Source organism: Carassius auratus, chromosome 21 (genome assembly GCF_003368295.1).
Source record: "Carassius auratus strain Wakin chromosome 21, ASM336829v1, whole genome shotgun sequence".
NCBI lineage: Eukaryota > Metazoa > Chordata > Actinopteri > Cypriniformes > Cyprinidae > Carassius > Carassius auratus.
The window spans coordinates 23,284,085-23,295,383 of record NC_039263.1 but is presented as its reverse complement, the minus strand read 5'-3'; the positions used below and the strand labels follow the sequence as shown (position 1 = coordinate 23,295,383).

General features: G+C 37.0%; 1 protein-coding gene across 1 annotated transcript; it reads left to right on the top strand.

Annotated features, from left to right (window-relative positions):
- The first annotated feature begins 233 nt into the window (after positions 1–233).
- On the top strand, positions 234–9,849 carry LOC113038995 (3-hydroxy-3-methylglutaryl-coenzyme A reductase-like). Its single transcript, XM_026196842.1, has 18 exons — positions 234–398; positions 601–712; positions 1,058–1,145; positions 1,227–1,311; positions 2,334–2,439; positions 2,709–2,815; positions 2,905–3,024; positions 3,445–3,569; positions 3,651–3,984; positions 4,617–4,811; positions 4,893–5,051; positions 5,909–6,066; positions 6,177–6,282; positions 6,812–6,982; positions 7,124–7,264; positions 7,459–7,617; positions 7,693–7,847; positions 9,008–9,849. Exons 1-18 carry the CDS (start codon positions 234–236, stop codon positions 9,057–9,059), a joined length of 2,538 nt encoding a protein of 845 aa, XP_026052627.1. The 3' UTR covers positions 9,060–9,849.
- Positions 9,850–11,299: the final 1,450 nt, after the last annotated feature.

The window sequence follows — 11,299 nt, the reverse complement described above, 5'->3', positions numbered from 1 at the left end:
TTTTTAAATGTTATTATTGATTAATATGTTTGAATAACATTATAAAGTATGGATTTAAAAGTTTGTACATTTTTTTTGAGGAGTTAATTATTTTACACACGTTGGGAATTAGGAAAGAACAGTAACATTTCTAGGTTTAATTAAACTGTAATTCTAAACTCTTGCAGTAATGTGGATGAGCAGCTAAAGAGAGTGTGTGTTTTGTTGACAGGTGACCCTCTGAAGCCGTGAAGATGCTTTCGTGTCTCTTCAGGCTCCATGGCCTGTTCGTCGCCTCTCATCCGTGGGAGGTCATCTTGGGAACGGTTGCTGTGACCATGTGTCTGATGTCCATGAACGCTTTCTCTACCACTGACCAGATCTGTGGCTGGAGCCATCAGTGTCCCAAAGTACAGGAGGTACACGCATCACATTTCAGATTATAACATCATTCACATGTCTCTTTATATATTTACAGGTTGAAATGTTTGCTGTAAACTGTATGTAGTTGAGAAGTATGCTCTTTAAATGAAACATCATGTTTATACATTATAGCATTTTTATATGTCATGTATTTTAAATTACATAAAATATTTACATGATTTTTTTGCACATTTTTAGAAAATTCTAAGCGGCGACATGAACATTTTAACCATCACGAGATGTGTAGCCATCATTTACATCTACTTCCAGTTCAGACACCTCCGTCAGCTCGGCTCCAAATACATACTGGGTGAGTTTCTTTCTCTGAAACTTATTTACTTTAGTAATCTGACCTATTTCTGAGTGTAACCGCATATTTAAAGAGGAAAAAATGTTTGAAAATTGAAATTTTAGAGCTTGATTAAATGGTGAAATGTGTTTCTATAGGGCAGATGGTTGGAAAATACAGTACTTGATGAAATAATATTATGAAGACCAACATATTTTTCTTTTGAATAAACAATGCATTGATTCATTATTCACAGTTAAGGAGAAGAAACATGAATTTCGATGATGTGTTGAATTTAAATGTACAATCTTAACCATTCATTTTGTACTGTATTGTATTGTAATGTTGTGTGTGTCTTGTGTCCAGGAATCGCTGGTCTGTTCACCATCTTCTCCAGCTTTGTGTTCAGCACTGTGGTCGTCCAGTTTCTGGGCAAAGAGCTCACAGGACTGAAGTATGAATCTCATCCGTCTCTTATAATCATGTGCTGTCTGTCTTGAGTTTGTCTCTAAAAGGTCTCGTCATGTTCCCGCAGTGAGGCGCTGCCGTTCTTCCTGCTGCTGATCGATCTGTCTAAAGCCTGCACACTGGCCAAGTTCGCTCTCAGCTCAAACTCACAGGTACTAAAATCTGATATTGCAGCAATAAATAAAAAACAGCAGCATTAATATAGCATTTTGTTTTTCAAGTTTTTTTATTTTATTTTATTTGAGCATGTAGACGAATCTCAAATTACTTTCTGCATGTTATAGTTTTTTATAGATTTTTAGTCAATTTAAATGATTTCTGTGAATCAGTTCAAAGTGGTCCATTTAAATTACTAGTTTCGATATAGTTAATATAATTATAATACAAATTATTAATGTGTTGGCATCATCACTGAAGTGAACATTATAGAAAATGAAAAAAAGCACAAAAAAAATTATCCAAGTGGATATTGCTGTTTGTTACTACCGTATTTTTCGGACTATAAATCGCACCTGAGTATAAGTCGCATCAGTCCAAAAATACGTCATGATGAGGAAAAAAACATACCGTATTTTTCGGACTATAAGTCGCACCTGATTATAAGTCGCATCAGTCCAAAATACATCATGATGAGAAAAAAAACAATTATAAGTCGCACTGGACTATAAGTCGCATTTATTTAGAAACAAGAGAAAACATTACCGTCTCCAGCCGTGAGAGGGCGCTCTATGTCTTCAGTGTAGGCTACAGGAGCACAGAGCAGCATAGAGCGCCCTCTGGCGGCTGGAGACGGTAATGTTTTCTCTTGGTTCATTTCTCTAGTTCATTTATGTCGGTTCATGTCAAATTAATTTTGATAAATAAGTCGCACCTGACTATAAGTCGCAGGACCAGCCAAACTATGAAAAAAGTGCGACTTATAGACCGGAAAATACGGTAAGTAACTATTATAATCGGGGTAATTATTGTTTACTAAAACAAAAACATTAAATTAAAAAACGTAACTTCATTAAGGTTAACTTTATGTACTAAAATAATATTAATATATATATATTATTTAAAATATATGGACACATATAAAAAAACTAATAAAAATAACTAAAACACAACAAAATAAACAAAATAAAATAAAAAAGGAATATAAAACAGAAAAATAAATCTTGTAACTGCACAGGAGGAGGTCAGAGAGAATATCGCTAAAGGCATGGCCATCCTGGGTCCCACGTTCACGCTGGACGCGGTGGTGGAGTGTCTGGTCATCGGTGTGGGAACTATGTCTGGTAAGATGAAGCTGCATCTCTCATTGTGTCTCTTTTACATTCTCTCTTTACTTTCTGTTTATTCTCCAAATAATTTGACAAAAAATAGTTATGCATATAAACCTGTGTAAACATCTGAGGGTGAATATAAATGTTTTTTTTCAAAAGTATTATTTTCAGTCTATAATATAACTTTTTAGCAATTAATAATGACTGGAAAAGTCACTGGAACACTTAAAAATGTGATGCTAATCTTGCTTTCACTGTAACTACTTCCTGTTTGATTGCAGGTGTGCGTCAGCTGGAGATCATGTGCTGTTTCGGCTGCATGTCGGTTCTGGCCAATTACTTTGTGTTCATGACCTTCTTCCCCGCCTGTGTGTCGCTGGTGTTAGAGGTCAGTGTGTTTGTACAATGTTCTGTATAATATCTAAACCCAGATGTGAGTGAGCATTGACCCCAGTCGCTCTCTCTCGTCTCGTCCAGCTGTCCCGTGAGAGTCGTGAGGGTCGGCCCATCTGGCAGCTCAGCCACTTCGCTCGTGTTCTGGAGGAAGAAGAGGGAAACAAACCAAACCCCGTCACTCAGAAAGTCAAAATGATCATGGTGCGTTTAGGAAACACCAGGCTAACAGTAATGTTCAAACATTTGGGGTCCGTACATTTTTTAATTAATGCTTTTAGTCATCAAGGACACATTAAATGAATCAAAAGTGACAGTAAAAACATTATAATGTTAAAAAAAAAACCCTGTTTAAATAAATTGTTCATCAAAGAATCACGGTTTTCAACATTGGTAATAATCAGAAACATTTCTTGAGCAGCAAATCAGAATGATTTCTGAAGATCATGTGAAACTAAAGACTGAAAATTCAGCTTTGATCACTTCAATATATTACATTTTAACAGATATTCACATAAAAAGTTATTTTGAGTGGCAAAAAAAAAGCACAAGATGACTTTTAATTAAACAAATGCAGCCTTACTGATGTTCACATGACTTCGTTCTGATTTTGGTTTGTTTCAGTCGTTGGGTTTGGCTCTGGTTCACGCTCGCAGTCGACTCGTGACCGAATCTCCCACGCACAACATGAGCAGTTCAGACGTGGTTCTGCCCGCAGCGAGCATGGAGTCCGACAGAACCATGTCCAGGTGCGAGCTGAGAAACATGACACCGTCGAGAAGGAAAACTCCTCTATTCAATCATTAATAATAATCTCTTCTTTCTCTCAGTGTGGATCTGGAGCAGGTCATCACGCTCTCTCTCGCTCTGTTATTGGCAGCCAAGTACGTGTTTTTCGAGCAGGCCGAAACAGAATCCTCCCTGTCTATTAAATCCCATGTGGCCACGCCCAACTGCTCCCTGACCAATAGGAGAGGAGGGGAGGAGTGCTGTCAGAGGGATTTGACCCTGCCCAAAGCCCTGATGGGGGTCACTACATATAAAAGTGAAGGAGAGCCACCCGATCTGTCAGATGGAAACTGTGAAGAGGAAGAATTGGATGCGCCCCAGTCTCACCAGCGCCGCCCTGTGGACGAATGTCTGATGATCCTTAAAGACCCCAAAGTAATTCATCAGTCACATGTTATCTGATCTTAAAACTTCATGCGCTTGGTCAAGTCTTTCTCTTCTCAACTTGGTTTATTCGGTTTATTCATTGTTTGTTTTGTTTTCTCATGTTTATAAATGCATTTGTTTTTCAATTAATTATTTTCTTTCAAAGTTGGTTTTTTGATTTCCTTTACATTTTTATGTTTTTTTTCTTTGTGCATCATTTTTTGATCTATTTTTTTTTCACTATTTCAGTTTTTTTCTGTATCATGTTTACCTGTTCTTTCTTTTTGTTTCTTTGTATTTTTATTTTGGTTTCCGATTTCTGTTCATTTATTTGTTTTTCCATACTTTGTTTTTGTAGTTTCTTTCCTTCTATTTGTTTTATTTATTTATTAATTTATCTTTTTACTTTGATTTGTTTTTTGCACATTCATTTTTTTATTTAGTTCATTATATCTGTTTGTTCGTTCACTGTTCTGATGTTTAATTTATTTGTTCTTGTTTCTTTTTATCTTGTTTATTTTTTCTTTAGATGATTCATCGTTTTTTTGTCTTGTGATTCTTAAAAAACATTCTGTTATCAATCAGTAATTAACTAAACTTCATGTGCCTTACGTGATCTCTCTCTCTTTCTCTTCTTTCAGAGAGGAGCTCGTTGCCTGACTGACGCTGAGGTGATGGCATTAGTGGAGTGCAGGGGCATTCTGGGATACCGTCTGGAAGCAGTGATGGAGAGTCCAGAGAGGGGCGTGGCCATACGCAGAGAAATGCTGTCAGTCAAACTCCCGGAGGCGTCTGCGCTGGAGAAGCTGCCCTACAGACACTACGACTACTCTCAGGTGCTGCTCTGGAGATCCAGACTCACATGTGTGATCACGTCACCGCTGGATCGATGTTTAATGCTGTTTCCTCCTCCTCAGGTGTTTGGCACCAACTGTGAGAATGTGATTGGCTATGTACCTGTGCCAGTGGGCGTGGCCGGACCACTCCTATTGGACGGGAAAGAATTCCATGTCCCCATGGCAACAACAGAAGGCTGTTTAGTGGCCAGCACTAACCGCGGATGCAGAGCAGTCACAGTGAGTCATGTGGTCATTTTATATCATTAAGTATATATATGAGTAAAAATAGGGAATAAATGAATGAATGACATTCTACTACTATTCAACTTCTATTTCTGTTCTTTCTTTTGCTCGGTCATTTGTTCTTCTTTTGGCTGATGAATTGAGTCTTTTGTTAATTAGTTTTGATTTATGTTGTTTATTAATTATTTTGCTTGTTCAGGCTTTCTTCATTTTGGTTTCTGGTGAATATTAATTTGGATGTTTGTTATTTTATTTTATTTTTTGTTTTTTTGTTTTTGTTTATCCTCTTTCTTTTGTTGAACTTTTCATTTTTTTAATTTACTTTTACACTTTTTTTTCACGCTGTTTTTTTGTCCTTTTGTTTTTTTTCCTTTTTTATTTTTTCTTTGTTTTAGATTTTTGTTGTTTATTAAATTGTTTGTGAGCATCCTTTTTATATTCATGTGTTCATTTGTTCTTTCATTTGTTCTCTCTTTCACTTTCATTTCAGTTTCTTACTTTTATCCATTTATTGATTATTTTTTCCTTTGTTCATTCAATTTATTTTGCACATTTATTTTGTTTTTGTTTTTCTCTTTTGATTTGGTCTTTGTTTGATCTTCTCTTCATTCTGTTTAAATTTTTACTTGCTTGTTTGTTGATTCATTCTTCTGGTCTTTTTTTCAGTTTGATGATTTGTTTCTTTGTCTTTCTGCTTATTTTTTAAATTCCAAATTTTTAGAACATTCATTGTATTTCTGTCTTTCTTTTGTTGACATTTTATTTGGCACAGTCATTGATTGGGTTTGGTTCTGTCTTGTTAAGTGTCTCCTCACTCAGCACTGTGTGTGTGTGTGTGTGTGTGTGTGTAGTTGTCGGGGGGCGTGAGCAGTCGTGTTCTGGCGGATGGAATGACTCGAGGGCCGGTGGTTCAGATGCCGTCGGCGTGTCGTGCAGCGGAGGTCAAAGGTTGGCTGGAGACTCCAGAAGGGTTCAGTGCCGTCAAACAGGCCTTTGATCACACCAGCAGGTCAGAGGGCAAAGGTCACCTACAGAATGAACCCTATATAGCACTGCTGTGGGATAGTTTCCAGTGCCCAGGTTAACTTCAGCTCTGAAATAGCTGTATGTGTTTCTCAGGTTTGCCCGTCTGGACCGGCTGCAGGTCAGTTTGGCCGGGAGGAACCTGTACATCCGCTTCCAGTCTCAGACCGGAGACGCCATGGGCATGAACATGCTGTCAAAGGTGTGTGAGATGAACCAGCGTCTCTCATATTACTGCAGATTTATGGGTCACAGAGGAGTTGACCTTTACTCCAGCCCGGACTTTAATAGATGTTCCTGCTCTATTTTAAATGCAATATTATATGAAAATACATACCTTTACCAATATAAGAGCGGTGACGCATTCATAAGAAAACTTATTTCTATAAACACAATCCAATTAATTGTCAGCCTTCAATTAATTTTTCTTAAGTGATGTATAATATTGTCCATAAATATTTTTTTTCCCTCATATCTAACAAGACAATAATAATACGAATATATTATATATAAATATTATATTTATTATATATTATACATATATATTCCTATTATAATAATAATAATTACAGTTATATAGATAATAACTATAAATAATTTTCTAAATGCGTAACGAGTTTACAAATGTTCTGTATTTATTATATTTTATTTTTACATATCGAAACTATAATAACAGTTGCTTCTGTTGTGTGACATGAAGGAACAGTGTTGGTGTTTTTTGGTGTGTGTAGGGAACCGAACAGGCTCTGAGCAGACTTCAGGAGCGCTATCCTGACATGCGTCTGCTAGCCGTCAGCGGGAACTACTGCACCGATAAAAAATCAGCCGCTGTCAACTGGATCCACGGCAGAGGAAAGTCCACCGTGTGTGAAGCCGTCATCCCAGCACGAGTCGTCAGAGAGGTCAGACATCAGTTTACTAAGGGAAATATAGCTACTGTTCCTCTAGGGGGCATGAGAGAGCCAAACATCTCAGGTGTATCCTTCTTAATATGCTGAATGCATGAAATGCCAAACTTTAGCATCAGTGGACTGTGTTTGCAGGTGTTGAAGAGCAGCACAGCGGCTCTGGTGGAGCTGAACATCAGTAAGAATCTGGTGGGGTCAGCGATGGCGGGAAGCATCGGGGGTTTCAACGCTCATGCAGCAAACGTGGTAACAGCCATTTACATCGCCTGCGGACAGGTGCGTGAGAACTACAGCTGTTAACACCACATGTGCTTTATTACTACACATATTCCTCATGCGCAGTTTAGCTTGTTATGCATTGTGAATATTAGAATATATAATAATGTATGCATTTATAAACTTATATTAGTTGCATATTTACTATCAGTTATTATATGATTGCTATATAAGTAGTTAATATGTTTGTGTAGGATCCGGCGCAGACGGTGGGCAGCAGTAACTGTATTACTCTGATGGAGAGTTTCGGGACGGATGGAGAGGATCTGTACGTGTCCTGCACCATGCCTTCATTAGAGCTGGGAACTGTGGGAGGAGGAACCGGGCTGCCTGCACAACACGCCTGTTTACAGGTAACACACACACACACACACGGACAGCACACCAGCTGTAGATGAGCTAAACGCCCTGCTCTGTGTGTTGATCAGATGTTGGGAGTCCACGGCTCCAGCGATCAGTGTCCCGGTGAGAACTCGAGGACGCTGGCGAGGATCGTCTGTGCCACGGTTCTGGCCGGAGAGCTGTCTCTGATGGCCGCTCTCTCCGCCGGACACCTGGTCAAGAGTCACATGACTCACAACAGGTACAGCACACACCTGCATCATGATGTGAGCGCTGACATAAGCATACAAAAACCTTTCCTTTTTATAAACGCAGATGACTTCAAATTTTCTTTTATATTCTACATATTTGCAATAAATATTATTCGCAATTAGTCTTCTCAGAAACAAAGTAGGAGAGAGAGATAGTGGGGTGGGATCGGGGAAAGTCCTCGAGTCGGGATTCTAACTTGGGACACATGTAGTGCAATGATGCTGTATGTAATATAAACACACACACACACACACACACACACACACACATATATATATATATATATATATATATATAAAGGGCTGTCAGTTTAACACGTCAACTGAATTAGTAATGGAAAAAATAACGCTATTTTAAATAGTTCATGCTCTGGCTCCGCCCCCAGACCTTTACATCATCTTACATTTCATACAGTTGACTGCTGACAAAAATGATGCATAGAAATAACTCCATAAATGCAGTTTTTTCCTAAATTAAGACATTGGGGCAAAAAAAATCCCCTGTATAAGTTTTTGTGTCATATTTATTTTATATCATATATAACATCACACGATCAGCGAGAGCAAGATCACACAAGGTTTAAATGTGATTTTATACAACATTTCAGTTGATAAGTTGATATTATGTTATATTTTAAACGCAATATTATGTTTTTGCTAATTTTTTTGTAGTTTTAATACCTTTATAGCGTCCCAGAGCAACACAGCAGTGTTTAGTTTCTGAATAAATCTGCATTTGAACGAATCGTGTGAACGAATGATTCAAAGGTCCTTCCAGAAAATGAGTCATTTACTTCATTCCTGAATGAATCAACCGTTTGAACGAATCAAATGAAGACATTTACCGCCACATGCTGGCAGATTTTGTTTCTTATTTAGAAATTTTAAAAGTTTAATAATTTACTCACCCTCATGTCGTGTCAAACCTTTCTTTTGTGCACATTATAGAATACATTTATTTATTATTATATAGTTTACATTACTTATTGCATGATTTAACCAGTTGTTTCTTTCCAAATTGTCTAGTAATATTAACATTGTAACATTTATAGCATTAGGATATTTATTAATATTTATATCACGGTATAAGTTTACATTTATATTGTTTTTTGTGTTGTTTTTTGATTCTAAAGTGTTTTTACTCTAACAGGTCAAAAGTCAATCTTCGACAGACTGAACCGCAGCCGAATGAAGCTTCCTGAGGAACAGAGAACTCTGGGAAACGGAGTCTGTGTGGTTTCTGGTGATTTAACTCTGATGTCTGAAGAAGTTCTCTTCTGTGAAGCAGCTGGAAAGACTAATGCGTGACGTTTGCGCTGTGCCTCTGTTTTGTGAGACGACTACAACAGTAAATGAGCGAGATGCTGCTGCGTTTGTGACTCGATTGCTGCTCGTTTCACTCAGTCTGTGTGCGTCTGTGTCTTGCACTAAAAGCCAAAACCGTTACTTGCTCAAGATTTGTCAAAACCTGGTACAAACTGAAAAAGTTTATTTTGCTTGATAGGTAAAACTGCAGAAAAGGGGGCGTGAAAACAGGCTCTTTTGCACACAGGTGGAACATTTCTAGATTAAATCATGATCTCAGATCAGAGTTTGATGGGGATTTTGCAGTTTGGATCTTCAGTCTCTGAATGAATGTATTTAAATCATGTTTAATTGATCACACCAAACTCACTGTGACAAACTCCACTGATGGACCTTATAAACCAGGTGCTACTGTACTTTAATAAGTCATTTGAGTTTATAGTCTTGAGTGTGAATGTTGTGTGTGTAACTAAAGAACATGCGTTTGTTGCCGCTGTATGAATTGATGACTTTTTGTCAACAAAAGCAAATCGTTTCACTTTCTGACCATAGAAAGTGCTGATGAAGCCATATCTGTGTCTTGCTTTGTCTCGCTAAACCACTGATCAGATGAGCATATTTTTAAATTATCACCATATTTTTGTTAACTGTTTTAAAAAAATTAAACCGGACAAATGAACATGAGTATTTGCTTTGTGTACAATAGTTTTTTTTTTTTTTTTTAATTATCAGTTTTTATTGGGTGGCTTGTCAGGGCTGAATGTTTTAATGATACAAAGACCTTTCAAAAGATCAAAGAAAAAGAGGTTTGTTTAACCCATGATAACTGTAAAACCTGCAGTTGAATTCAAGTGTGCATGCAGAATGGGGCGGGGCTACAAGTATAGCTCCGCCCATGGTACATTTCATTGGTTAGTGGCAAAGTTGTCAATAAGACTGTGTAACTGACCACTTACATGTTTAACAACAAATGAAGTATTACAAATAAAAGTATTATAAATCAATCAATAATTTACACTTTACAACAGTATCAGAATCAAACACTGAGGTTGCATGTGAGAGTTTTAAAACTCATTAATGAAAGAGAATATGGATCCAAACAAGCAGAACGAATGACACAAGAGTCAGAGGTGCAGAAAGATGTCAATCATTTTATTCCTCTCGCCCTCTATTCACAGTACATGTTCATTCTGACACCTTTAGTGTGACGACGTTATTATGTACACGAACCATCTGAACCCCAACCACATTACATTCAATGCAAACGCAATTAATGACACACGAGAATGTATTAGACGGCCGCACACACAAGCAGAACGCCTCTCCTGATTGGCCGATTCCACCGATAAACCCTCCAATCAGCAAACGCTCTACTCGCTAGGTGTGTGTTAGTTAAAGCGACAGGGTCTGCCTCCGGTGGATTCGTACATTCGGGATCAGCGAGTGTCTGGAATGTTAAAGTTGTACGAGTGTGGCGTTTTAGAAATCGTCAATACTCGGCTCTACTCGTCGTCCACTAAGGTGTCTTTAACAGTCTATCATGGGAACAGTTTGACCAATGAAAATGTTTAGCAAAAAATCTAAAGCTTTTGTCGTTTTTGCGAAAAATCATTTTCTTGCTCAATTTTTTTTTTTGGTCTCGTTTTCCAGTATAAATATCTAAAGATTCAGAAATCATAAATTTATAGGAGAGCATTTTCTGAAATATTTATCAAAATTAAGTGAATTTATGCTTAAAAAACATCTAATTCAAATGTAAAACAAGATTTTATTATTATTATTATTGTTTTGAGCATGCACAAATTTGTGAAAAAGTCATTTTACTACAGTAGATGCTAAATATATGCAAACATTTTCTGAAAAATGTATGTAAATAAAGTGAATTAAAACAATAATATTTGGCAGTGGGCTAAAAAATACATTTATTTTAAAGAGAAAAACATTTATCTTTAACCCCACTGAAAGATTACTTTTTTAATTAATAAACTCAAATGTATTTTAATTTATTTTTCAGAAAACAAGACTGATATCTAACGATCATCAAGAAATTGTATTTTATACTGTAAATGCAAACCTTTTCTGAAAAATAGATAAAAATGAAGTGAAATCATCCATAAATCAAGAAAAATATCAGTCA

Coding starts and splice junctions, on each gene's coding strand:
- LOC113038995 (XM_026196842.1), top strand. CDS start 234: ATGCTTTCGTGTCTCTTCAGGCTCCATGGCCTGTTCGTCGCCTCTCAT. Junction 1,146..1,226: donor AAAGAGCTCACAGGACTGAA/GTATGAATCTCA, acceptor ATGTTCCCGCAG/TGAGGCGCTGCCGTTCTTCC. Junction 7,265..7,458: donor TTTACATCGCCTGCGGACAG/GTGCGTGAGAAC, acceptor ATGTTTGTGTAG/GATCCGGCGCAGACGGTGGG.